The 27,690-nt window shown below is 38.3% G+C and overlaps 1 protein-coding gene across 5 annotated transcripts; it reads left to right on the top strand.

The window, feature by feature from the left end:
- The first annotated feature begins 497 nt into the window (after window positions 1-497).
- On the top strand, window positions 498-27,690 carry KIAA1191 (KIAA1191 ortholog). 5 transcript variants are annotated; one of them, XM_072631077.1, is made up of 9 exons: window positions 530-793; window positions 1,676-1,786; window positions 2,552-2,635; window positions 3,666-3,746; window positions 6,012-6,202; window positions 8,194-8,311; window positions 18,737-18,861; window positions 25,064-25,313; window positions 26,193-27,690. In XM_072631077.1, exons 4-9 carry the CDS (start codon window positions 3,707-3,709, stop codon window positions 26,396-26,398), a joined length of 930 nt encoding a protein of 309 aa, XP_072487178.1. In that variant the 5' UTR covers window positions 530-793; window positions 1,676-1,786; window positions 2,552-2,635; window positions 3,666-3,706; the 3' UTR covers window positions 26,399-27,690. The 5 variants fall into 5 exon arrangements, with proteins under 5 accessions (XP_072487180.1, XP_072487182.1, XP_072487178.1 ...); XM_072631079.1 differs by lacking the exon at window positions 3,666-3,746 and having other exon boundaries at window positions 498-793; XM_072631078.1 differs by lacking the exon at window positions 1,676-1,786 and having other exon boundaries at window positions 583-793.

The raw sequence follows: 27,690 nt of genomic DNA, 5'->3' as shown, positions 1-27,690 counted from the left end.
GTCACTGGATTCAGATGACTCTGAAGGAGAAGTGAGGCTGGGGACCTGCACAGTCCTCCCTCACTCAAAGTCAAGTTCAAGTCATGTCATCATTTCTCTGATAACAGAGTCTTCTTTAGCAACAAAGGACGAACACACGTAGTTGAATGGAATGGAATTGAGTTGTTGAGATGGAAAGTGTGGACAAAGGTGTCCTTTGCTTCTTTTTGCATCCCGAGTATTCAGCACATTGTTTAGTACACAGTAAGCGCTTAATAAATGTTTATTGAAGGAACGAATAAATGAAAGTTAAGGATAAAATTTGAGGGGAGGGGTAAGGAGATGGGACTAGAGGGCCAGGCAGGTAGAAGTCGTGACTTTTTACAGCCGCCAGTAAAATCAGACAGCAAGCCTGGGGCGGGGTTTATTTCATTAGGAACTACATTTCCCAGAGGGCTCCGGAGAGACGTCTACACGTTTCCTGCGCCTCCTCCTTTCCCTCTTCTTCCCCTCCCTTCGGAAAGCAGCCGGCCACTTCGCGTCCCGCCCCAAGTCTCGCGATCTCCACGGCTGTTATAAGGCCCGGCTTGCCGACGCCGAGTTGCTTCGCTTTACTTCTCCTGGCTGAGGTCCCTCTGGGTCTTAGCTTGCGTCATGGCCTCGGTTCGCTCGGTGCTTGGGCGCTTAGGGAGTGACGGGGTCCTAGAACCTTGTTAGTCTCCGTTTCCTGTCCGTGGCGGAGCCTCGGGCTGCGGACGGTCTCTTCTCCCCCTCCTTTCCTCCATCCCACCCCCTCCTCACGGAAACCCAGCTGGTAAGAGATCCAGGGCAGGCTGGGGGCGGGGCAGGGAGGGGAGAAGGACTGTCTGGGGAAGGCGTCCGTGTGTGGGGGGGGGTAGGGGTGTGATTCTGGGGGCCTTGTGTTGGGGGTGCTGCGGCGGCTTGGGCCTGGAGGGTTTTGTGTGGCCGTGGGGTCCTGAGGTCCGTGGCTTAACGTTCGTAATGGGAACTGTGTAAATGGGGGATGGAGGCTTTGTGAATGAATTGAGGGACGCTGTGAGGGGTGGCAGGGGGTACGGACGGGCACAGGCCCGAAGGCCCGGTAGGTATGGTGTAAAGGCTCGACCTGGGAAGTGGGATGGGAGAAGAACTGGTGGTCTTGTTCATCGTGCCTAGTTTACCCTCCTTCTTGGGGTGGGGAAGGTAGTCTGTGCTTGGGAGGGATGGGAAGGGCCTTAGGCTTGGAAAAATGAGTGGAATTGAAAGCTTTTTAGTGTGGAAGCCCAGATCCCTCCTTGTAATGTCCCAGACCAGGCCCAGGCCTCTTTTTATTTTTATTTTTAAGGATATCTCAGTACTTCCCTCAACTAATCCCTATGGTACATCCACACTAGGGCAGTTTTAATTACTGGTGGCTCATATGGTTGGAATGGCCTTGGAGGTAACGTGGCCTTTTTGTAGTTCTTGAATCATTGTTAAGTCCAGAGTCATTATTTTGAGATTCAGTGATTCATTCATCTGTTTTAATGGGTTCTGTGGTAGAACTGTGTTAGAGCATTTTTCAAAGACTGTTGTAACTATAAGTAAACAAACTATAGTGTTTACAGAATTTGTGTTTTTTGGGGGATGTGATGTCAGAATGGGGTTGTTTTTTGTGAGAGAACTTAGTAAAGGAATTTGTTTTGCTTAATTCTAGTCTGTCGATCCTCTGCATCACCGCTGTTTGGAATTCTTTGCTAGTCCATCACTATTTGCAGAAAGTTCCCTTTTGACAGCTTTCTTATCTGCATAACTTCCATAGACTTTGGTAAGCAGATGTTCACTTTAACTATTTACAGCGTTCTCTTTTAATGTGGAGGAGAACCATTGAAGTTAGACCTTAGACTTAGCTTAGTTCAGGGGCCCATAGTTTCCTCTGGGAGATGGTCTTCATGAGTTAACCTTGGCTAAAATATCACCTTTACAGCCATCTCAAAGGTGATAAGCTTCTCCGAACCAAATCAGGGCAGGGCAGCAGATGTCAGTCACTGGACAGGTACTGCCTGGAATAGCTTAGAGTAGGAATTGTTAATGGACAGATTTCAGGGGTGCATGAACTTGGAAACTTTAAACATTTCCATAATTGTATCACATTGCAGTTGGCTTTCTTTGATTCTGTGTATTTTATCCAATTAAAACATACAGAGAAAAGATTCGTAGACATAATCAGATTGCCAGAAGGATCTGTCTATTGATGCAAAAATTTAAGAATCCAGGTTTGGGCTACATGAGAGATGACCTTTCAGAATGAGTACATTGATTAGCATCAGTCTGCCGTGGCTTTTGTTACTTAAGAACTCAAGAATCACACCATTACCATGATCAGGCATCAAAGGAGGGCTTTGATTTTTAATTATTTCTAGTAGATGTCTTACCATTTTTTCAGGGAATTATCTGTAAATGATGTGTTTACATTGTGTTATTCTCAAACTAAACTGTGTTTGTAGAAGTATCAAGTAATTTTTGTACTATTTCTTGTTTTCCCAGCTTTCAGTATATGAAAATGTACTTTATTATTTTTATTTGGTGACAGGGAATCAGAGTTCTGGATATCTATCTAGAGAAACACCTGGATCACAGTCTTTCATGGCATCATCCAGAGAGCCAGATGTGCCTGGTAATTTCAGTTTTTTCTAGTAAAGTCATACTTTATCTGTTCAGTCATTTGAAGTAGTATGAAAGGAATAGCTTCATTTGAAGCTGAAGTTCTATTTGTAAACTGTTTTTAGATTTAACATTGGTATTTAAAAAATCATCTTAGCCATAGAAAAAGTGGCTATTCTGATTTATATTCTCTCACAGACTCACAGAATGTTACAGCAGGAGGAGACCTTGGAGATTGCCAGTCCAAATCCCTCCTTTTTAAAATAAGGAAACAGAGGCCCAGGCAGGGGCATTACCTGCCTAAGGCTACATAGCTGGTGACTAGCAGAAGTCATCAAGAACCTAGATTATTGACTTTCAGCTGTTATTTTCCACTACACCAGGAAACCTTCCTTCCTTCATTTATATTTGCATTAGGGAACACCAGTCCCTGTCCTCGGCCTTCTGTACTCTTTAGAAAAGGGGGAAACCCAGGGTCTGAGAGCTTGTATTTTGCTAGTCTCCTATGAGTTTTTGAATATAGAATAAGCGTTGGTGAGGACTGAGGTCAGAACTGAGGGAATGAGGCATGGAGAACATTGAAACAACTTGTCATTAGCAATAATCTGGATTTGGTTAGAGGCAGTGAAGTACACCTGTTCATAGTCAGGAAGATGGATGAAGTGAACTCTTAAAGTAGACCCTTTGCATCCGTTAGTAGGGAGATCTTAGAGGTTTTAATCTGACATGGGGAGAGAGGAAGAATTTTTTGTCAGCTAAATTTAAGATTTATGGCTGTCAAAATTTGATCCATAAAGATTCATTTAGAAGTATAGCATTTGCTAATTCCGAAATGAGTATTATTAAACAGTCATTCATAATCAAATTCACAAATGCATTTTTTGGCCTAATGGTGACGGAAAAATTTATGCTATTCTGATTGGTTATGAATTAGCTACTTTAGTTGATGATTGGATTTTTCATTGTTGCAATTTCTGCATCTATGCTAGACCAGTAATTAAATTCTTGGATCCTAGTGTCAACATCTTTCCCTTTGTTATCAGGTCAGCAGGTATAATTAAGTGCCTGCTATGTGCTTGATCCTATGCCACTAGACCTGTCCAACTGGGGAGATACAAAGAAAGGTAAAAAACGGATCCTGCTGTCCAGGATCTCACAGATAGCAATGGGGGAGACAACACAAAAATAACTATCTCCAAACGTGATATATGCAGAATAAATTGTCAATAATAAACTGAGGAAAGGTACAACTTTAAAAGGGATTGGGAAAGCCTTGTAGAAAGTAGGAATTTAGGTAGCACTTTAAGGAAGCCAAGAAGGTGGAGATGAGGAAAGATAGAATTCCAGACATGGGGGACAACCAGTGAAAATGCATTTGGGAAATGGAGTGTCTTGTGAGAGAAACAACAAGGAGTTCAATGTCACTGGATGAGAGAGGGGAAAGAGAGAGAGAGAGTGAATGAATGAATGTGAGTGAGTGTCTTGGGGTGGGGTATAAGGTTTAAAAAGACTGGAAATACAGGTATTATATAGATTTTGAATGCCAAACAGAATTTTATATTTGATCTTGTAAGTTATAGGGAGCCACTAGAGATATTAAAGGGAGTTTAGTGGTGTATATGCTGACAGTACCCTGTTAATTGTTTTGCTTTTAGTGCTAAATTTAATTGTTTTTGAATATAAGATAGCATGGGGCAGCTAGGTGGTACAGTGGATAGAGAGCTTGCTGAACCTGGAGTCAGGAAGACTCATCTTCCTGAGTTCAAATCTGGCCTCAGACACTTATTAGCTATATGACCGTGGGCAAGTCACTTCACCCTTCATGTCTCAGTTTCTTCATCTCAATGAGCTAGAAAAAGAAATGGTAAATCATTGCCAAGAAAACCCTGAATGAGGTCATGAAAAGTCAGACATGACTGAAAAAGACTGAACAGCAAATAAGTTAGCATTGTCAAGTAGTATCAAAGACTGTTAAATAAACATTTGGGTTATAATGTCTTTTACAATTCACTCCAAAGTTTACCTAACAGTGCATCATAATATCGTAGTGCTGGCAGGGACCTTACAAGTCATCTAGTTCAAATCTTTTGTTTTACATGAGCATTATTTCCCTAGTATGGAATCAGCTCAAAATTCAGCTTGGATTGGTTGCATGTTTTTCACTCTTGCCACTGATTCCCATAATTCCCTCAATGACCACTTCCTCTGTGGATACCCTGATTTATATATTTTCATAGAATCAAGTTGTTAGAACTGGAGGAAGCTTAAAGTTCATTTGGTCCAATCTCTTACTCCTAGACATAGAGAAACTGAGGCACTTCTCTTCTAGCCCTTATTATTACTGATTAATAACTGTTGCAGTTATTATGCTCTGTAAACTGAAAAGCAAGTAGTATCCTGTACTTGGAAATCTGTTCACTTTCCAAATGCTTATTGGGTATCTAGGTGTCTTGTTCAGTATAAGATCAAAGTTAACCAGTCATTAGGCAAATTCATCTTTTAATCTAGAATTTAAGCAAACAATCTTAATTTGAAGAGCAGGTTAATTAAATGAACCTTGTATTCCTGGTTAGAAAACTTATTTGAAACCCTACTGAAGCATGAAAGAGGAAGCTTTCAGGTGGGAGTAACCTTGGAATTAGGTAACAGTGTTGTTGCCTTTTATCTCAGCCTTGCAAAGTTCAAATCTAGCAAAAGATTCCTCCAATTTGTGTTGGATCAGTTTGAAATGTGACAGCTTTTACCAAAAGAAGTGAATTTGGAATGGTATTGAAATGTGTTCTCAACAATTAAAACTAGACAGTGCAGTGTTATAGTTGAAAAAGGTTCTGATACAGACCATGCTAAATACTTATAGGTGAATAGAAATATTCACCAAAAGCAGGTGTCAATTTTTAGTAATTCTTAATATGGCTTTGATAGCCTTAGGGAAAGAAATACTTATTATGGGAGTTGGGAAATCACCTGCATTTAGGTATAGTGATCTTTGATGAGGACATTTTATGTTACCTGTCACGACTTTTGATAAGTTTTTTTCTTGTGGACATCCTACCATATAACGTTATGGGATTTAGAGTTGGAAGGGACCTTAGAGGTCATCTAGTCTAATTCTCATTTATGGATGAGGAACCAGGGGCCCAGAGAGAGGAAGGGGACTTGTGTTAGGATATTTAAGTAATATCAGAGTTCCTATAAATCCTCTAAACCCCCTTTGTCTTTACACTCTGGTGTTGCTGCTTTGTGGCAACATTTTGATTTTCCGTTTTTCTTTCCTCTGCTTTGACAGTAGGGAGAATCAATATATTAAATTTCTTCAAAATGGAATCTGCCTATACGTTAACCAATGTACTACTACATGTGATCCTTATTATGGACATCTCTGTTCTTAGCTATTGAGCACAGTACAGGTGGGCTTCTAGGCAAGATGTCTTTGCCAATTGGAATGCATCGTCGGGCATTCAGTTATGATGATGTCCTGGAGGATCCCACACCGATGACTCCACCTTCATCTGACATGTGCAGTAAGGTTCTGTGGAAAAAGCCGGTCATCCCAGATCGGAAGTACCAACAGCTTTCCAAGGTATTTAATAGCTGTTGTTTTATGTAAAACTTATAGTATACCTCTGTCCTTTTAAGAATGGGAGAAATTTGAGGGTTAGAACAATTGGGAAGTGATATCATAACATTTAGGGCAAACTTGAAGCATGGAGCATCTATTGTGTGCAGAACACCACCAGGCACAGGAGATAAAAAATTTAGTTAAGAAGCATTCCTTTAGGGCTACTAGTCTGTTTGATAGCTAAGACTTATACACATTATTGTAATACAGTATCACGTCATGAGTACATTAGAGAGGTGCAAAACAAAGTTCTCTTTGGTCTGAGGGGGGAAATTGGTCTCAACCATGGGGAATCAGGAAGCCTTCCTGGAAGAAGTGACATTGAAGTGAACTTTAAATAACTAGGAACTTAAGTTAAAAGGTTTAAAGTAGCTAATTGTATGCTTGGGACAAAATTTGAGCAAAGGCACAAAGGCAATAGAGTATAGGTAATGTTTAGGGAATAGAAAGTAGTAGAAGCATATTACAAAGAGGTAAGAGTTGAGAAAGGTGAGGTGGTTCCAATTGTGGGTGACCTTGAATGGCAGGCATGGGAGTTTGGACTTTGGTTGGTAAACCATGGGGAGGTGCTGAAGAGGGTGGGCCAGACTCATTTTTCTAAAGTCAGTTGGTGAAACTGGGGTTTTACCATCTCTTCCAGGTTAGCTTTTTCCTTTCTATTTGTTATGTATCAGTAAGTCTTATTAAATCCAGAAAGGTTGCTTTCAGCCTGGGCAAGTGTTGCCTTTGCATTTCAAGGGTGAATAATTGGACTAAGGAGGTAACTATTGGAGTCTGACCTGATCACAAAGAAGCTGTTTTGGATTAAACAAGTTTTGTGCTAAAGATACAAGAAGTACAAGAAATTCTGCTTATTGGATGTCAGCTGCTTTTCCAGACTCTTACAAAAAGTGAGAGATATATGGAAACAGAACAAAAAAGTATGTCTGAGGATAGCTTACCTCTTTGCTTCTTGAGTAGAAATCAAGCATTTTGAAGACAAGGTCACGGCTTGATGATTGCACATGAGGGGATGGGGAAGATGCAGTATAGAGTCACTCAGTTTGGTAATGACATCTTTAACTTTCAGTCCTTTGAGAATGAGAACTGCTTTGGAGTACCTGTTACCTGCTTTTCTGCCTTTCCTCCCTTCATCTTTGTCTTCTGGAGGTTTGTATGGAGGGAGAGAATCAGCCCCCTATTCTCTTCCTACCATTCTCCCAAAGATTTGAGCATTGAGATAGGCACTTAGAATATGGATATCTTCTGCCATTAACTTTATCCTTTAAGGATGAGAAGACCATAGGATTTAGAGCTGGAAGGAATTTTAGGTATCACTTTGTACAGCCTCCTTGTCTATAGGTGGGCTTAGGTGGTTTTGCCCAATAAGGAGACAGACATGGAAATAGTTTTCTGATTCCCAGGATACTGTTCTTAGCCTTTTAATTGAGTCCTTCACCTAAAAATCTTAAATTAATGTTCTTAATGATTTGAGTATACGGTTTTATAGGTCACCCAAGCCTATAATATACTTCTAATTATGCTTTTTGTAATCAATGGGCCTCTCTCAAAATTTTTTAATCATTGGATGTGGGCAAGTTAGCTGATCTTCTTTGGCTGTTTTCTTACCACCTGCACACAGTGCAAATTGTCCATTGATAGAATTTCCTCAATATCCTCTCCCACCTTCCTTGCAATTCATTTCCAAAAATTATGGAAATTCTTAAGATACAGAACTTAACATGGTCAGAATGTGTATATGTATATTTACAGTTGACTTAAATTTCTAAAATGCTGATATTCCAATTAAAGATTTAAAATTACAAGTACATTTGTTTAAGACTCTGTTCTGGTTCTGTTTTTGTATTTATGAAGTAGAAGGAGGTACATTTTAGTAAACCTTGCAAACAGAATTTGTGACTTCATTTTCTTCCTTGTCCATTTCAAAGTGTTTCCTCACCCTTCCTGCACAGGTTGAGGAAGGAGAAAATAGTTTCTCCACAACCCCCTCAGCTTCCAGTGACCAAATGAACAAGGCCCCAGTGGTGAAGGCCAAGGCTACGCACGTCATCATGAATTCTCTAATTGCAAGTAAGCAAGTGCTCTTAACATTTTGTAAGAGTTTAGTTGGGGAAATGGGGGTGGTAGGTGGAGGTCAAAATACCTGAAATGAGGTTCAGGTGCTACTCCCCAGTGCTTACACTTTTCCTAATTTGGTTGTTACAGAAGGAAAACAGTTATATTCTATAGAAGGCTAACTTTGAGTTAGCATCTTCTAAACTTAGTTTCTAGCATCTTAGCTGATGTACTCAGATGTTTGTGTTTGCAGTCTAGCCAGTATATCTATTTTTAGAAAATATTTCTTTGAATTTAATTTTTCTTTTAGGAGAAAAAGGATATTTTAAAATTGTGTCCCCTCTTGTCTATTAGGCATAGATAAATAGTTGAGTCATGGGACCATGGGATTTAGAATTGGAAATCATCCTAACCCTTTCATATTATGGGTTTAGGAAACTGAGGCACAGGGAGGGGGAGTAATTTGCCTAAAATCGCACAAGTAATAAGCAGGGAGACTGGGATTGGATCTAGTTTCTTTGATTTCAAATTTAGTTTTCATGCTGGTGGTTGGGGAGGTAGATTTATGCTAAAGCTATTAATTACTGAGTACATACTGATGTTTTATCTCTATGGTTTGCAGAGCAGCCTAGTTGGAGGTCCTAGCTTTTTAAGAAGTTCAAACCTAGAGATGGCTTGCTTTTTATATTTTCATTAAGATAGTTATAGAGGGTAGGTTTAGTTGCTTGGGAGAAGTCAATAATTATTGGACTGGAACTTCGCTCTTCTGTTTTTGATGTTTATTTGCATAGACTTGGTTTAGAGCTTTGTCAGCTGCTTTTTTGAAGTAGGAGTAAGGTACAACAGAATGCTTCCTACTCACTGATTTGCACAATATCATTTCTCTGGTCTCTTTCCAAGGTCAGAAACCCTTGTTTAAACAGGTTAGGAAAACCACCATTGGAATGGTAGCAGGACTTAGCAGTGGTTGGAAAATTATCTAAAGAGCCAAAATCCAGTATCCAGAGGCCATGTTAGCTTCTTAGATCATGCACATTGACTCAGGCCTAAAGTCCTTGCAAATCAGTGATTACTTTTTGTAAACTTGTGAAGGCTGTTCCAGTGTTGGTGGAAGAACGGTAGCAGTTTAGCACAGTGTGTGTAGTATGTATCTAGTAAATAAAGTTCTGATGTGGGCATTGTGAAGTGTGTACAGTGCCAGGACTGGTAAAGGAGACCTTGCTAATTATTACTGATACGCTTTCTGAAATTTAGTGAATAGGATTTTTGACTGAAAGTAGCCTTGGAGCTTATCCAGTCTAACCCTGGTAGTTTATAGCCTAGAAATCTGAAGTTAAATAACTTCCCCAAAGCCTCTTAGGGAACTTGAATTTGAACCCCAGTCTTGTGACTCCAATATTCTTTCTACTATCCCATGGTGCTTTGATAAGAATGACAGAAGTTTTGACTAGTATCTCTCAAACTTTTCCATGGAACCTTGGTGTCCTCTGCAGTGTGAATATAAGGAGTTGAATGAGCCATACTAACAAGGCATTTAAAAGCTTTTTGGCCAGAGCAGGGCCTTTTGAGTGTTTAGGCTTTTAGTCTGCCTCCTATTGTTATCCTGTACTCTAACTTTTGTGCCCAGTCCCACTGAGTCTGTTGTTCATCCACCTACCCTTGTAATCCAACCATGAAAAATTATCCAGCCCTATTATACATATGCATGTACATGCACAGCCCAATCCCCTGAAATGTTGTTAGACCATAGCATTCCAGTGCTGTCAATGTTGGCAAAGATACTGGAGTGCCATTTCCTTCTCCAGTAGTTTAAAGCAGCCAGTGGTTAAGTGACTTGCCTAGGGTCACACATCTAGTAAGTGTCTATGAGTCAAGTCTTCTGACTCCAGGCCCAGGACCCTATTCCCTGAGCTGCCTAACTAGCTGCCTGTTAAAAGGTGAGGTACTAAATTGCAAAATACTACAACCAATGCCTGTCCTCTGTAGGAGACAGTTAATATAGTGTACCAGCTTCTTGGGTGGCTCATGGATTTGATTGTGGACCTGTGCTTGCCTCCCATTGCTGTATTTCAAGCACACAAGTGCTTTGTGACCAAATTACTTTGGAAAGCATTGACCTAGGCCAGTGCCCTCCTTCTGCAGAATGGAAAATTGAGACCCAAAGAATTAAAGTGACTTGCTGAAGATCACAGATTGGGGCTCCAGATAGTGTGAAAGGAGTTTTAATTTTTAGAAAGATAGTCCAGGATCAATCACCACATTACTATGAACCTGGGTTTCCTACATTTAAAATATCAAACAGTCTTATTGTTTCTTTGTTTGAAAGGACAAAAAGGTTCTTGTTAGTTATTAAATTGGGGTACAACCAATTACAAAGTTTATGTGAAAATAGAAAGTCAGATTTAGTGGGTTTTGTTTGCAAAATAGACTAGTTAGTGCTTTAGCAGCCTTGATTGTGTGTTCTTCCAAGTCTGGGAATACTAACTACATTCATGACTAATGTCATGGAATATTTAGTCTAATAGAGAATACAAATGTTGAACCTGGTTGAAAAATTGGAGTCAGCTGGCTAGTTTTTCTTAGACACTGCTTTTGGGAGAATGTGTCAGGATGTTTCAGGAAGACTTGGATTTTAGCTAGTCATATTATTGAATCTGGCAACTAACATGCATCCTTTGGAATGTGACAGAAATCCTTGCTACTTGAAGTATTACAATACTTAACCTTGGTGAGGACTGTTTATATATTAGATTGTTCTCTTGCACTACTGAAATTGTTCTTGTTAATCCAATCAAAATGTTCTTGTTTTCATATATACTTGACACTAGTTGTGTACTTGGCTTTTTGGGGGGGGGGGGAGGGTTTTGTTTTTGGACCATACCTGTGATTCTGTCTAGGTGGGAACTGCTGGTATGGAAGGTTCCTCCACTGATTTCGGGTTACTAACTTCCACACCTCAAGAGTCTTAAAGAATTGCTTGCTCAGAGGCTCAGTGACTTGCTCATGGTGAAGTGGTCGGTGTCTGTTATAGCTAAGAGTTGAACCCTGGTTGTTTGACACCAAGGCCAGAGAAAAACATGTAGTAGGTGATAGATTTATTTATATATTAGAATCATGATTTTGAACTGAAAACAACCTTAAACGATAATCTTGTTCACCCCCTTCAAATTATATATAAGGAAATGAAGACCCTGAGGAGCAAAGGGATTTCTTCAGGGTTGTAGTCACTCAATTAATAAGCATTTATTCAGTACCTTCTGTGTGCCAGACACTGTCCTAAGCTCTGGAGATGCAACGAAAGTTAAGATAGTCTCTACTCTCAAGGTGTTCACAGTCTTATGGGACAGACAACATACAGATGATGTACAAACTATATATAGGAAAGTTACAAATAATCAACAGAGGGAAGGCTTTAAGGGGGGTCAGAATTAACTTCTGTGGAGGTAGAATTTTAACTGGAACTTGAAAGAAGATAGGGAAGCCAAGATGTAGAGATCTGGGGAGAGAACATTCCAGGCACTGGAGACAGCCAGTGAAAATTCCTGGTGTCAGGAGATGAAGTGTCTTGTTTGAGGAATAGCAAAGAGGCCATTGGCATTGATTTTAGAGTACTTGGAAATGAAAGGTCTAAAAAGATTGATAAAAGCAGCTAGGGTATAAAGGACTTGGAATTTTGTATGTGATTTGTATATGGTAGTGGAAATAGGGAGCCACTGGAGTCCATTGATTGGGTTGGGCATGAGGAGGTAGCTAGCATGCCCTGTGACATGGTCAAGCCTAGGTTTTAGGAAGATCACTTTGGTAGATGACACTTGGGGCAGACTGACAAACCAGCAATTGGACTATGCACCAGATTGATGGCATTGTTGGAGTACAAACGGGGCATATTCAAAAGATATTATGAAAGTAAAATTGACAGGTATGGGAGTGAGAGAGTGAAGAATCCATTGTAAAAGGAGAGAAAAGGAAAAAAACTCATAACAAATAAGCACAATGAATCTACACAACAGCCATGACACTCCTGTCTGTGTCCCTTTTTGCAGTTCATCGTCTTTGAGTTCATCATTATAGATTCTCTGGAAACATGATTGATCATTGCATTGATCAAATGCTTTTAAAAATATTGATATCTTTTGTTCATAGGTCATCTAAATTTCTTCCAGTATCTTCTTCCTCCCAGACATAACAAACAAGTATGGGAAGAGGAAAAAACTCCAGCAAAAACTGTTTAAGAGTTATTAAGTCTTTTCAAAGTTATTTTTCTTTTTAATGTGGCCCTCTTTATCAGTTTGTTAAAGATGACAAAAAGAGAAATAAGAAATGTTGGGGGTGATGTGGGAAAACAAGCAAGTTAATATACTGTTGGTGGAACAGTGACTTGGTATAGCCATTCTGGAAGGTATTTTGGAACTATGCTCCCAAAGGTATTAAAATGTGCATTCCCTTTGACCCAGTGATACCACTACCAGTACTTTACCTCTAAAGATCAAAGAAGTATATCCTATATGTACAAAAATATTTATAGCTGCTGTTTATGTGATGGCAAAGAACTGGAAATAAAGGGGGTGCCCACAAGTGGAGGGAAATGACTAAACAAATTATTTAAATGTATAGAATATTTTTGTTAAAAGACATGAAGAAGGGAATGGTTTCAGAGAAATCTGGAAATATTTGTATGAACTGATGCAGAGAGAAGTGAGCAAAACCAGAAGGAACAGGGAGTAAGCATTTATATGGTGCCTAGTCTGTGCCAGGCACTGACTGCTAAGCACTTTGCAATTATCTGTTTGATCTTTATAATAGTCCTGGGAAGTGGGGGCTATTATTATCTATCCTATTTTACAGTTTAGGATACTAAGACAAACAGAAGAAGTTAAGTGATTTGCCCACGGTCATACAGCTAGTTAGTGTCTGAGGCTGGATTTAAACTTAGTTCTTTCTGACTTCAGGCCCAGCATTGCTTCACCTAGTTACCTCTAAGAATTGTTTTAGGGAGAACAATATAACTACAACTTTGGAAGATTTAAGAACTTAAAACAATTGATGTCTTAAAAATGATCAAGCATAATACAACACATATTCCTATTAGAAACAATAAAGACCATAGGAATAAATGGAGCTTATCTTAAAATAAGTAATTTATCTAAAATCATCAACAAGCATTATCTATAATATTAAGCTAGAAGCTTTCCAAATTTTTATCATAGGTGTGAAGCAAGAGTGCCCATTATTACCTATGTCATTCAGTATTGAACTGAGAATGCTAACTGTAGCAATAAAGAAAAAGAATTTGAAGGAATTAGAATAGGCAACGAGGAAACAAAACTTTATTATTCTTTGCAGGTGATATGACTGTTTACTTAGAGAATCAACTGAAAAACTAGTGGACAACTAGTTAACAATTTTAGCAAAGTTTAGCAAAATAAACCTATGTAATTCATCAGCATTTTTATGTTTTACCAACAAAGTCCAGCAGCACGAGATAGAAATTCCATTTAAAATAACTGTAGACAACAAAATACTTGGAAGTCTATTTGCGTAGACAAATTTCAGTCGTATCTAAACAACTTGAAAAATATTAATTGCCCATGGGTAGGCTGAGCCAATATAATAAAACAGTAATTCTACCTGAATTAATCTGTTTAGTGCCATACCAATCAAACTACCAAAAATTATTTTATAGAGCTAGAACAAATAACAAAATTCATCTGGAAGAATGAAACGTCAAGGGAATAAATGAAAAAAAAAAACATGAACAACGGTAATCTAGCTGTACCAGATCTCAAAACAATTTGGTACTAGCTAAGAAATAAAAGAGGTGGATCAGTGTGTGTTCGTCCTTCATTCGTTGCTGAAGAAGACCATGCTATCAGAGAAATAATGACATGACTTGCACTTGACTTTGTTTTGAGTGAGGGAGGGCTGTGCAGGTCACCAGCCTCACTTCTCCTTCAGAGCCATCTGAATCCAGTGAGCAGATATTTATCAGGATGAGGCAATTGGGGTTAAGTGACTTGCCCAAGGTCACACAGCTAGTGAGTGTCAGGTGTCTGAGGTGAGATTTGAACTCAGGTCCTCCTGACTTTTGCACTGGTTCTCTATGCACTGCACCACCTAGCTGCCCCTGGTGGATCAGTACAATAGATTAGGTACACAATAACATTATAGTAAATGACCATAGTAATCTGGTACATGATAAACCCAAAGATCCAAGCTTTTGGAACAGAAACTCATTATTAGACAAACTGTTGGGAAAACTGGAAAACTGTATGGCAGAAACTAGGTATAGACCACCATCTCACACAGTAGGCCAAAAAAGGTCAAAATGGATTCATGATTTATCTTAGACATAAAGGGTGGTACCATAAGCAAATTAGGAGAGCATAGAATAGTTTGTGTCAGATCTATGGATAAGGGAAGAGTTTATGACCAAGCATGATATGGAGTACATTATGAAGTATAACACTGATAAATTCTGATTATATAAAAGTAAAAAGCATAAACAAAACCACTGAAATGAAAATTAGAAGGAAAGCAGAAAAGTGGGGTGGGGGGAATTTTACAAGTGTCTCTGATAAAGGCCTCATTTCCCAATATATAGAAAACAGACAAATTTCTAAGAATACAAACCACTCCCCAACTGAAATATGAACAGTTTTCAGACAAAAAAACCAAAGCTATCTGTACTCATGAAAAAATGCACTAAATCACTATGCTTAGAGAAATGCAATTCTGAGGTACCCACCTTACACCTTCTGACTAATATGACAAAAGGGAAAATGATAAATGTTGGAGGGAATATGGGAAAACTGGGACACTAATGCATTGTTGGTGAATTTGTGAACTAATCTAGTCATTCAGGAGAGTAATTTGCAAATATGCCCAAAGGGCAGTCAAAACTACCCACTGTTAGGTAAAACAATGCCACTGTTAGGTCTGTAGCCCAAAGAGATTTTAAAAAAAGGGAAAAGGATCTGTATGTTCAAAAATATAACAGCTATTTTTGTGGTAGCTAAGAATTGGAAATTGAGGGAACCCTCATCAGTTGGGGAATGACTGTGGTATATGATTTTGATGGAATATTATTGTGATATAAGAAATGACAGCCATAATGATTTCAGAAGAACCTGGAAAGCCCTACATGAACTGATGCAGCAAAATGAAGGGAGCAGAGCCAGAACATTGTACACAGTAACAGCAGTGTTGTAGCTATTCTCAGCAATACAGTGATCCTAGATGATCTCAAAGGACTTGTGATGCAACATTCTGTCTCCAGAGAAAAAACTGGTATTATCTGAATATGGACTGAAGCACATTATTTTTCTTTGTTAAGAGTCTTGTACAAAATTAATATGGTAATGTTTTACATGATTGTGCACGTATAACCTATATTGAATTGCAGAGAGGGCAGCTAGAGAGGGATAGATAGAATTGGAAACTCAAACTTAAAAAAAATTGTTAAAAATTGTTGTTAACATGTAACTGGGGAAAAATAAAATTATTATTAAAAAAATAATCAACCATAATTCTAGAAGACCAGTCATGAAACATAAGCATGCTCCTCACCTCCCCACAGAGGCATTGGATTAAATGTGTAGAATGAGACACATTTTTGGATATGGCCAATGGGAGAGATTTGATCACTTGGCTCTGCCCATTTCTTATAAGGGTTTTGTTTTTCTTTTTTTTCCCTAACAGGGGAAGGATATGGCAGGAAGAGAAGATAGATGCTTAATTGAGAAATAAATTATTTAAAAGTTGCTATCCTTTTATAAATTGTTCTCCTTGTTTTCTCTTTCTGTATCAGTTTATACTAAGGATTCTCTAAAATCGCTTTCATAGTTTCTTGCAGGATGATAGTTTTCCAGCAGTTTATATACCACATTTTGTTCAATCATTTCTCACTTGTTTAAAACGCAATCTAAGAGCATTTCCTGAAATAGTTTTGGCTTTTCTTTCCCGTGTTTAGCCATTCTGCCCAGAGGTAGAAGCCTCCTTTTCAAACTCCTTTTCCCTACTAACCTGCCCTTCCCCTATTTGCTCTGGTTGTGTTTTCTGTATTTCTGCACCCAACTCTTTTTGTGTATGTGAGTTTAGCCTTCTTTTGTTTCAGATAAGAGTTAGGTTGTTCAGATAAGAGTGAGGTTCACTTGATGCCTCTTTTCCCTTCTTCCTCTCTTCATGTTGGTATACCCTTTCATGGATCTGAATTTTGAGAAATAACAAATTTTACCCTTTTGGTATTCTTTTTACCTTACCTTTCCCCTCTTCGTACCTTTATAGACACAGTCTAGCCACAGAACCTCATTTTTTTCTTATTTTCCTATTCACTCTCTTAATACCTTAACACCTTAAGGTTCTGAAGGGATACTTGTTTCTTTCCCTCTTTAGAATAGTAGTATTACATCATTATATAAGTTTTCATTGCTTAAGTAACTTTTCTTTCTGTGTTTCTCTGGATTCCTATGTTTGTATTTCAAAGTTCTACTTAGTTTTGATCTTTCCGCCAGAATGCTTGAAGGTCCTCAGTTCCATTTAAAAGTCCATCTTCCCCCTAAGCCCTCCCCTTCCCCTCTCCAGTCATAGGTTTGCAGGGTAGGGTCTTGGTTGTAATCCTTTCTCTTTTGCATTTTGCAGTATTCAAAGATTTCATATTTTTAGTGAAACTGCTAGGTCTTGTGTGAACCTGAATATGACCCTTAGATACCTGAACCGTTTTCTTTCTGGATGCTTGCAGTATTTTTGCTTTGTGGGAGCTCTGGATTTTGTCAGTGATGTTTCTGGGATTTCTCCTTTTGGGCAAACTTACTATGTGCCAGGGACTGGTCCTAAGCACTGGGTATACAAATACAAGCAAAAAAGACACTCCCTGACTTCAAGAAGCTTATATTCTCATAGGGAAAGACAACATACAAAAGGGAGATGGAAAGGGTAGTGGGACAGATACCTTTGGAAGGATGGTGTCAAAGTCTGCAATTCAGTGGCTGAGCATCAGTTTTCATTTATGATTTCTTTAGCTATGGTGTCTGCTCCAACTGCACCCCCCAAATCATGGTTTTCAGAGAGTCCAATGATTGATTCCTAAAAAAATCTCCTTGACTTGTTTTCCAGACCAGTTTTTGCTATCAGCTTTTATATTTTATTCTGTTTTCTTGGTTTTTGATTTTGTCTTAATATTTTTTGATATCCCATGGAGTCAAGGAAGTCCCTTTGGTTTATTTTAGGTTTCAGGGGGTCCATTTCTTGGATACTTTCTCTTTTTATTCTTCCAGTTCTTTCCCTTAGGAGCTTTAATTTCATTTTATATCTTCATTTCTCCTAGGTATTTATGCAGTCCTTGTAGAAAATCCATTTTCTTTTCTTTGATTCATCATTGTTTACAGTTGTTACAGAGTTACTGTCTTTGGGGATCTCTAGATTTGTCATAATTTTTGATACTGTTTGGTGTTTTATTTTCTCATCTGTCCAACTTTAGTGCCTGAACTGAGGTTTTAGTCTCCACTTCCTATTGTTTCTTAGTCTTGCTTTGAAAATCCCTGGAGTCTTGTACTCATCTCCTATGGGGTAGGCCCTCCTGGATCTTTTAGTTTCACAGTGTTCTTAAGGTCCCTCATTGTTGTCTCAGGACAGAGTGTTGGGAACTTCAGTCTCTGGCTGTGTAAGGTTTTTGTATGAGGTTTTCAAATTTAGTGGGGCGTTCTCAGGAGAGACTTCTGTTCTTGCTGCCCAGGACATAGCCCTGTCTGTCTTTAGTTCTGCGAGAAGGCTGTGGCACCTTGGTGCTGGAGAAGATCCCTCTTTCCTGTTACCCTTGGGTTTCTGGCTGATCTCTAGGATGGAAGAAGTCACTTAGAATAGTTTCTCCTAGGATTTCTTTTTGTTTTTTCATTATTTAAATTTTATTTCCTTTTTTTAAATTTCATATGACCTAGTAAATACCTAGTAAAATTCACTTTTATCCCAACGTTCATACTAACATCACTCTGAAAATCCTGCTGTGATATCATATTTATTTACCCTCCTCATTAGATTATTCAGTCTGGTTTTGCTGGGAGCCTCCTATTCATGAAGCCTTATTGGTAGCTGCTGAAGAAGCCCTTTCTTTTTTAAAAAAATAATTTATTTTCAATTTTCCACAATCACTTCCATAAATCTTAGATTTTCCCTCCCTCCCCCATTTCCTCCCCATATGGGTTCTACACATGCATTCCTAGATTTTATTTTTTCTCTAGAAACTACCTCACTGCTTTTGAGGTTATTGGTATTAAATTATTTTTAATTTCTTTATTGATAATAGTGGAAAGACTGGGGCAGGTTGACTTATCCTCAGTTCTAGAACTTTTTTCATTAATCACTCTTCCAGTGTGCAACTACATTTTCATGGCTAATGTGTGGGGTACCTTTCTATTTATGTGTGTGTAAACTTGTCTTCAATTTCAGAGCAGACACAAGAAAGCATCCAGCGCTTTGAGCAGCAGGCAGGGTTGACAGACGCTGGATACACTCCCCATAAAGGCCTCACCACAGAAGAAACCAAGTACCACCGTGTAGCAGAGGCAGTCCATGTGAGTACATAACAGCATGAACAATTTAGAAATTGTCACTTGCCTTTCTTCTCATCTCTACTTCCTGGTGTCCCTCAAGTCCCACCTAAAATCCCACCTCCTACAAAGAAGTGCTTTCACTCAGTAATTATTTTGTTTTTCCTGTATAGATCTTGTTTGTATGTACAGTGTTGTTTGATGTTGTCTCCCTCATTAGATTATTTAACATAAAAAAATACAGCATGTTATTTCATATAACAAACTCTCATTTTTAGATTGTTTTAGTTTTTGACTCATAGCTACCTTGTGAGGAAGGTGGAAAATAATCATTCCCATGTTATGTAATATAGTATCCCAGCATTTATTCTGCAGAATGCAGATTGACTTGAAGTCAATGGAGGATCATCTTTTTCGGGCCAAATTTGTTGACGTGTCACAGTATCTATTGCCGCTTTCTCATCTCTTTCTAAATGAAATTGTTTTTTAACCCTATGTCATATTATGTGACTTGGTACAAAGATTAAATGTTCACATCTAGTTTGTTATCATTTTGATGCGGTGGATTCACAGGACTGCTACGCAATTCAAAGTAACTGGATACGTTATTAAAATCTCAGGTAGATAACATTTGTTGGACTTTTGAGTTTTCTATAATACTTGATAAAGGAGAGGTAATTTATATATAGAGCTCAGTGGTGATTTGCTGGCACAGTGTTTAGGAATGGGACTAAGGAAAATGGAAGGTTTTCCTTTGAAAAAAAGAAATGCTGTTACATTTTTGTAAAAAAAAAAAAAATTATTCCTTTCATGTTTGAGCTGAAAGGTCTCCATGCAAGCCTTGTCTAGTAATACAAGGGCTTAAATAGTAATCTCATTTGATCTTCACTACAAATATATTCTGGTATTCTTTAACTCTTAGTTATTAGACTCTTTGGAAATGCCCCCAGATTGCCAGGTAAGATGGCATCAGTCAAGTAAAGGAGCCTGTCCTTGCTTGACTTCAAACTGATTGTCTAGAGCAGAGGGTAGGGAACTTTTTTTCCTCACTGAGTACCACTGGTGCAGATGAGAAATTAATTTAGAACTAAGTATAAATAAAAATGCCCAGCATGCCCCACTAGAAATCTTTTTAATTCATCCACTTTAAAAATGCAGATTAATTGATGAATTTCTATCTTATATTATGACTATCCAAGGGGCATTAATTCCATTGATTCCTACTCTCATTGTATTATGGAGGTGACCCTGGGGTTTCAAATGTAGTGCTAGAGAACTACAAATTGGCAGGTCAAATGAAGGTTGAAGGGCTTCAGGTACAGAGTTGGCAACATTTTTGTCTCTTGTTCATCCTTGTTTTTTAAATAGAAAATACTGCATTCCTGGTCTCCTACACCCCTTTACCCCCACCCTTCTACCCTCTTTCTGGTACTGGCTATGTTTTCTTTCATTCCCCATATAAACTAGGAGAGAATAGACTTATTACTGTTCCTCACTGTTCCTTAAGACTCTCAACCACCATCACTCACAACATCCATCAACATCATCATATCCCTTTCCTAACTTCAGTTGTCATCTCAAGATGTTTTAAACCTGCTTCTAGTAATCTTCACTAGTAGACTTATTAATTTTCCCTCAAACAACTTCTCCCAGCACCGTCAGCCTCCTCGTTTGCCTTAGTAGTTCTACATTAGATCTCACTATGACCTATAACTGTACTACCTCTGTCCTACCAGAACTCCAAAAATTTTTCTCTGTGATCATATCCGTAATCCATAGGGTTTAAGCACATTAGGTCTCAATTAATTTTCTTTTGTCTTGTAGTATTTATTTGTAGATATATTCATCTCGTCTGAACTTTTGTGAAGGATGTAGCAATAGAATACCAATTAGCAGATTTGCCATAACAGCAGACCTGTTATCCAATTCTGAGTCATGGAATGGGGGCAGACCGAGAAGAGGACCTGTGCCAGGGATTTAAGTACCAGGTGTCAAGTGGTCATGGCTTTTAGGCTTTGTAGAGCAAGAAGGAAAGCTCAGTAGTAAGATATAGCTAAGGGTCTCTAACCCTTGGAATGGAGCTGGGTCTCAGTTCTGGCCTCCAGCCTAGTTTGAAACCTGCATCCAAATAAAGAAAGCAGAAATCCCAAACCAAAGGGAGCCTGCAGTTCTGTCATTCCAAACCAGCAGAACTTTCCAGTTGGCTGATAGAGGTCAAGTTTGGCATTCTACTGGAACTTGTGGCAGGGGCAAGTTAAGAAAAAGGCTGGAAGAATGAACAGAATAAAAATAAAGCTATTATGAAGACAGATGCTAAAGACACAAATCTAGAAGAGAATGACTCTAGGTATCTAAAAGAAAATCCTCAAAGAACAATACAGTTTACAAGTTCAACTAGAATCCCTGGATAAATTAAGGGATAAATTAAGGAAGAATATAAAAAAGAGATAGAAAATGTTTTATAAATGAAGTGAGAATTCTAGAGTGAAAAAAATAAGACATGCAAATATAATGGAATACTATTTTACTGTAAGAAATGAAGGGTACTATTTCAGAAAAACTTGAGAAGAATTGATGCAGGAGTGAAGTGAGCAGAATCAGGAGAACATTTTGTGTAATATCAACAGTATTATAAAGATAACTTGGAATTAGGGATTCTGTTCACAATGACCAATCATTGCAGAGGACTCCTGATGAAACTGTTACTCACCTCCTGATGGGGAATGGACTTACTGCAGTTTGAGGACATTTTTCTATTTTGATATGACCAGTGTGGGAATTTATTTTGCTTGACTGTTTTCTTTCTCAGTGGGGGTAAGAGAAGGTGGGAGTTAATAGTTGACTAATAAAATAACAATCACTAAATAACAAAAGTTTGTTGATTGTCTAATGCATTTCAAGGTTTCCTGTAGATCTCTTGAGATCTGAAAGATACAAGGTGCACAGAATCTGTCTCACTGTGACTTTTCAAAACATCTGTTGGTCTATCTTATCTATTTATCCATCTATACATCCAGCTATCCACTAATGAATTGAGCATCCCATTGCATGTCAGTCTAGGCAGTGTGCAGTAGCATTTTTTGCTAGCTGGATTGCTAGACTTTCTATTGAGTGACTATGGATCTTGTTGACATTGTAGCAGTTTGTATGGAATACGTCTTTTTGGACTTTGTGCAGGATATCCTCTGTGACAGTGGTGCACACCTTTGGTGAGCATTTATTTCCCTGTTCTATGACTTGCATGGATACAGAGGATCATTGAGCACAACTGTCTGATTGCAGCCATCATGGAATCCTTATGTAATGTACATTTTAAGTACATAGGATATCTGCAGTGAGAAATCAAATGGCTGTGCCTTATTCTACTTCTAAACCAACTCATTTTTCTGATTCAAAGCTGGTACTCTTTGGATAGTTGGTGAAGTTTTGGCTTTAGCAGTTTTTTTTTTTTTTTTGTGATTTTATTGGTATAGGGGAATCTCCTACTTGTGCAGTTCAGCCAATTCTCTGCAACTTTTAGGCTTCAAAGATTGTCTAGTGTCTTAAGTGACTGGTTACTTAGCCAGTATATGTCAGAAGTGGAACAGAAAGTGTTTTGGGCCTTTCTCTCTGTCTTTTTGATAGCTTTCTATCCATTATGACAAGTTGCCTTTTTATAACATTAAGTTCTTAGCCAGTTTGTAGGACTGGGTGAACTGGCATCTTGGCCTGAAATTAAATATTTTACCCGTGACCCTTGTCCCAGCTTAGCTGTTATGTCCACTTACTTCCCTTCTTGTGAGTAGTACTTTGTTCCCTGCAATTGCCTCTTTATAGTTGTGTAACCTATTACTCATACAGTTTTTCCTAGTTAATCATGAGATCACCTAAAGTGGCATTTTGTGCTTGTAATGCATAGGATCTGGAACTGGAAGGGACCTTGGAGATTGCTAAACCCAACTTCATTACTTTACAGATTAGAAAGCTGAGACCCAGAGAGGTTAAGGAACTTGCTTGAAGTTACATATGTAGTAAGCACAGCCACAATCTGAACATAGCTGCTTGACCTCCAAATCCAGTGCCTTTTGTCACTTTACATGAATTGGAAATTGGTGCTTTTGCTTAATTTTAATTTGCTTAATTTTGCTTAATTTTGAACTCATTTTTAAATATATTCACTGAGTCTTCCTCTTTACATTAGGGCCAGGCTGTAATCACTTTTGTTTTCTTTATTTTTAAAAATTTTTCCCTAATTACACATAAAAACAACTATCATTCGTTTTTTATAATTTTGATTTCCAAATTCCCCCCCCCCCCCCCATTGAGAAGGCAAGCAATTTGATGCGGGTTGTACATGTGTAGTCATGCAAAATATATTTCCATATTAGTCATGTTGTGAGAAAAAAATAATAACCCTGTGAGTCAGGTCATACAAACGTTAGCCTCATTTTAGAGCAAACTGATTTGCCTGAATTCAAACAGATTGTAAACAGGAATCCATTCCAGGCTTCATGACTTCAAGTCCAGGACTCTTTAATATACCACGTTGCCTTTTGCATTTGTATTTCTTTAATAAATGTTCTCAGGAAGTGCTTTCCAAGAATCCTTTTCACTTTGGCTTAGATGGCATTTTCTTTTATTCAAATACTTTCCTGTCTAGAAGTATACATTTTTACTTAGTCTCCTAAATTGTGATATGTAACCCTGCACCTCCATTCTTGGTTATCATCCCCCTGTCCACTCTTGACACTTTTCATTTGGTTCATCAAGTTCATTGGGCACTTTACTTCCAGATACTTGTCTTTGTCCTTAAGATGTCTTAGCATTTTATCAATATCAAGTATTCTGTTTTGAACACAGCTCTCACCTCCCCTCCCTCATCCACATATTTCTGTAGCTGCATGTATATGCAGCTGCAAAGTAGAGAAACTTAGTATTTGCTCTCAGACTTCGGATAATTGCTTCTGTGGCAGTACCAGGACTTTTATTTTATAGACTTAAATCTTAACATTTCTTATTGTTTAATGTGTAACATTGACTTTGCAAAAAATGACTTTCATGCCTCATAAATTCTGGATTAACTGATTGGCATACGTAATGACAACTTACTTTTGTAGTGCTTTTAAGACTTAAAAAAAATTTCTATTTTAAAAAATTACTGATATCTTTTGTTTTACATAGTTTAAATTTCCCATTGTATTGCTCTACATTTTCCTCCCAGATAAGCCATATAACCAGTATTTTCTTTATTTAAAAAAAAACCAAGATGAGAAAATACCCCTTCTTCGCTCCTCTTTCAGGTTTTTAAAATGATTTATTATGTTTTCTGATGTTTCCTTCCTCTTCTTTTTCTTCCCTTTAGAAAATCATTTTTTGTGAGATGGCTCTGAGGCAGGAAGAGGAGGGATGCTAGGGAAAATTCTGGTGATGTTAAAAGATGCCAAGAAAAATTTTATTTTAAAAAGAGAAAGAAAATCAGCAAAACTGATCAATATATTGAAAAATTCTGACAACATATAGTGTTCCAAGGATGTGCCTCTTTGCAAAGGAGTGGAGACAGACGTCTTCTCACTAGTTTTTCTTTGGGGCCACTCTTGTTCTTTTTTAATTTTACAACATTCGTTTTGATTGACTTGGTTCTTTCAATTAATATTGTTTTCTTGGCTCTGCTTACTTCATTTTGTATCACCTCATCACAGATTCGATTCTTTACAAAAACGTGGAAGATGATGCAAGCATTAACATCCCTATTTTATGGATAAGTAGTAGAGGCTCAGAGGCAGAACATGTAGCATAAAAAGCACCATATTTGAAGTCAGTCCTGGAGTCAAATCTTAGCCTCTACTCCTCATTGCTTGTGTGACTCTGGGCAAATTATTTAATGTTTCGTAGCCTTAGTTTCTCATCTGTTTAGAGTGGGGAGTAAGTAGTTGGATTGTACGACCTGAGTTACCTTTCAGCTCTGAATCTTAGGGTCCTGCGAAGGAGAAATGATCTGCCCAAAGTAAATGGCAAAGCTGGGATTGGAACTCAGGTTCTTTGCCTTGCGGTTAAGTGCTCTTTTCCTTGCTCCATCAACTTCAAGATGAGTATGGTGTGGGGAGTAAGCAAAGAAAGATGCTTTATTCCAGACCATAATTTCCCATGTGGACTTGAATTAAGCTGTTAGCTTATACTTCTTTAATAAGGCTTATAAGTAGGTGTAAATTTTTTTCAAAGGATTGTGTTTTTTTCCTCTTTCAAACAGAAATTGAAGTTACAAAATGGAGAAATGACAAAAGAAGATAGACTGATTGCTTCAACCCAGTCTTCTCCAAGTAATACACCCCATTCTTCTCCCAAGCAAAAGCCCAGAGGCTGGTTTACTCATGGATCTTCTACTTCCTTACCTGGCCTAGATGTCAGCAGCATGGACTCTGGAAATGGAGATAGAGACAAACCCTCATCTGAAAAATGGAGCCTTTTTGGACCAAGAACTCTTCAGAAATCTGACACTGGTACTGTGTTGAGGGGGTCACTTTTAAGAGCTTTTCTGTGATAAGAAAGGAAACCTACATAGTTGGCTGTCTGGATGGTTTCCATTCTAGCCCTGCTCAAAGTTTATTACCATTGGCAGTAAAATTAATTAACTTAATAACTGCCAATTACATAGTACTTAAGATTTGCAAAGCAGTACAAGTTTCTTATGTGACTACTTAAGACCAAAGGGCCATAGAATTAAGAGCTAGAAGGAAATCTTCCAGGGATAATCTAACCAGGGGTAGGGAATCAGAGGCCACATGGCCCCTTAGCTGCTCAAGTATGGCCTTTTTGATTGAATCCAAACTTCAGAGAACAAATCCCCTTAATAAAAGAATAGGTTCCCTCAGGTTCCTCACCCCTGATTCTGAACTTGCTTACTTTCTTTTATGTACTGACAAACTGTGGTTGATAGTGTCACTTACCCAAGATTGCACATTGTAATAGGAATATTAAAATCCTTCCAGGACACTAGTGGGGATAGGAGTGGTATAAGTATCGTTTAACACATAGGGAGTAGGTAGGAGATAATGTAGTCTTAACCTTAACCTAGTGTGTTACTTAATATTTAAATGCAGTCATAAAGGGACACTTAAGAGAAAAAAAAAAGAGTATTTCCTTATGCTAGTACTTTCTGGTGTAGTTACCTTCCCCTTCCTGCCAAGAAGCACTTTTTCCTCTTAGTTCTGAGGTGATGGGTAGTCACCAAGCTGTATAAATGATCACAAAGGACTTAAGTTTCTTTGAAACTTTCTAAGATGGTTTCTGAATTAGTTTTCTAAATCAAACTTTGACTGCATTTATAGCTATAAGTTGTTTTTGTCCTAAGATCATTTCCATTTCTGTGTTTTACTCAGGTTTCAGTGTCCAGTCCTACAGAGGTACTCAGAAGCCATCACCAATGGAGCTCATTCGGGTTCAGGCTACTAGAACTGGAGAAGACCCAGCAACCTTCAAGCCACCTAAGATGGACCTTCCAGTGATGGAAGGGAAGAAACAACCTCCACGAACCCATAACATCAAACCAAGAGACATGAATGTGTTGACTCCTACAGGGTTCTAAAGTTTCTTTTTCTTGTGAGCAAAGTTGTTTTCCCTGGTGAACTCACTGTTACGTAGAGAGAGTATCTTAGACTTTTCTTTCTCTTCCTCATCCACCTTGCACTTGACATAGGAAAGATGTCATCCATTTACAGTTCTACTGAGGATAATATTCCTGGGGAGGCAGTGATTGTTTCTTTAAATATTTTTTGCAAAGCTTGAATCATTCTAATGCAGAAAGTTAATTCTGTAACATCTCAAAGTTAGTCTGAATGATTTCTCAAAGTACAGTTGACTACAGCCAATTACTGATCTACAGAACTAGACTGCAGGGGCAAGGGAAATAATTAAAATCTAGTAGACTTTGTTCTGCATATTTTATACAAGATAATTATCTGTTTGGTGCTTCTTTTCTTTGGTAAAGAAGATTCCTATTTTCCATCTTAGTTGTTGGTAGTAACAGCTTCTTAGAGAACACTGTTAACTCCAGAATCAAGGCACTGGTTCAGGAGCCCTGTTTCCTGCTTTCTTCTTGGCCTAGAGGGGCAGTAGTTTAACAGGAAAAGTCTGTTGGAAGTTTGTTGTCTTCTGTTTTGTGACATTATGTAAAAGATATTTAAAAGGTATTAGTCTTTTGGTTAAGGGCTTGAAGCAGAAGATTTGGTCTGCTATGTCCTACCAGTGAACTTTTCTTTTCAGAAAGGATTGTGGCTGGTTGCTGAGTGGTGAAATCATTGCTGCCTCCAGTAGATGAATAAGTGGTCTTTATTCACTTTAGCAATAGGTAGCACGCTAAGCTCATAGAGACTAAGAACTGATTCTGTTAAATTCCTAAGGGAGATTCGTGCAATGTTTTGTGCTGTAGAACAGCTGAAATAACTTATTTTTTTAAAAACTGAAGTAAGCTCAATATAGTCTTTAGTGATTTGAGGTAAATCATCCTGTGACTTTTAACTTCCTCCCCAAGTATTGGCCTGAATCCTATCTTATTAGAAAAGGATGAGCTGCTGGGAGAAATAATAAAAGCTTTTGTCTTTGAGAACTTAAAACTGAACCCTGTCCCCTTATTCTCCCTCCAACAGATTGACTGAAATAATTTTATTACCTTTTTACATCTCTGTACTCATTGTTGGAAGCTGATTTCATCACTATCTCCTACTTACTGGTTTTGTTTTGTGGCATGCTCCCTTCGATGCTGTTTCAGAGGAAGAAACACAGTATCCAAGAACACTTGGGCCCTTTTATTTCATGTGTATATACTATTCCTTTTAAATGTGCTGAACTTGATTTGAGAATAAAATTCTCTGGATTGTA

The sequence above is a fragment of the Notamacropus eugenii genome, chromosome 1, assembly GCF_028372415.1.
Source record: "Notamacropus eugenii isolate mMacEug1 chromosome 1, mMacEug1.pri_v2, whole genome shotgun sequence".
In the NCBI taxonomy this organism is placed as follows: Eukaryota; Metazoa; Chordata; class Mammalia; order Diprotodontia; family Macropodidae; genus Notamacropus; species Notamacropus eugenii.
The sequence above is the reverse complement of the archived record's forward strand: the minus strand, read 5'-3'. Positions and strand labels throughout refer to the sequence as shown.

Bases quoted from the DNA above. Each gene is read 5' to 3' on its own strand.
- KIAA1191 (XM_072631077.1), top strand. From the start codon at position 3,707: ATGCCACTAGACCTGTCCAACTGGGGAGATACAAAGAAAG. The intron at 18,862-25,063 runs GTGAGTACATAA...TCTTTCAAACAG, and splicing joins GTGTAGCAGAGGCAGTCCAT to AAATTGAAGTTACAAAATGG. The intron at 25,314-26,192 runs GTACTGTGTTGA...TGTTTTACTCAG, and splicing joins TCTTCAGAAATCTGACACTG to GTTTCAGTGTCCAGTCCTAC.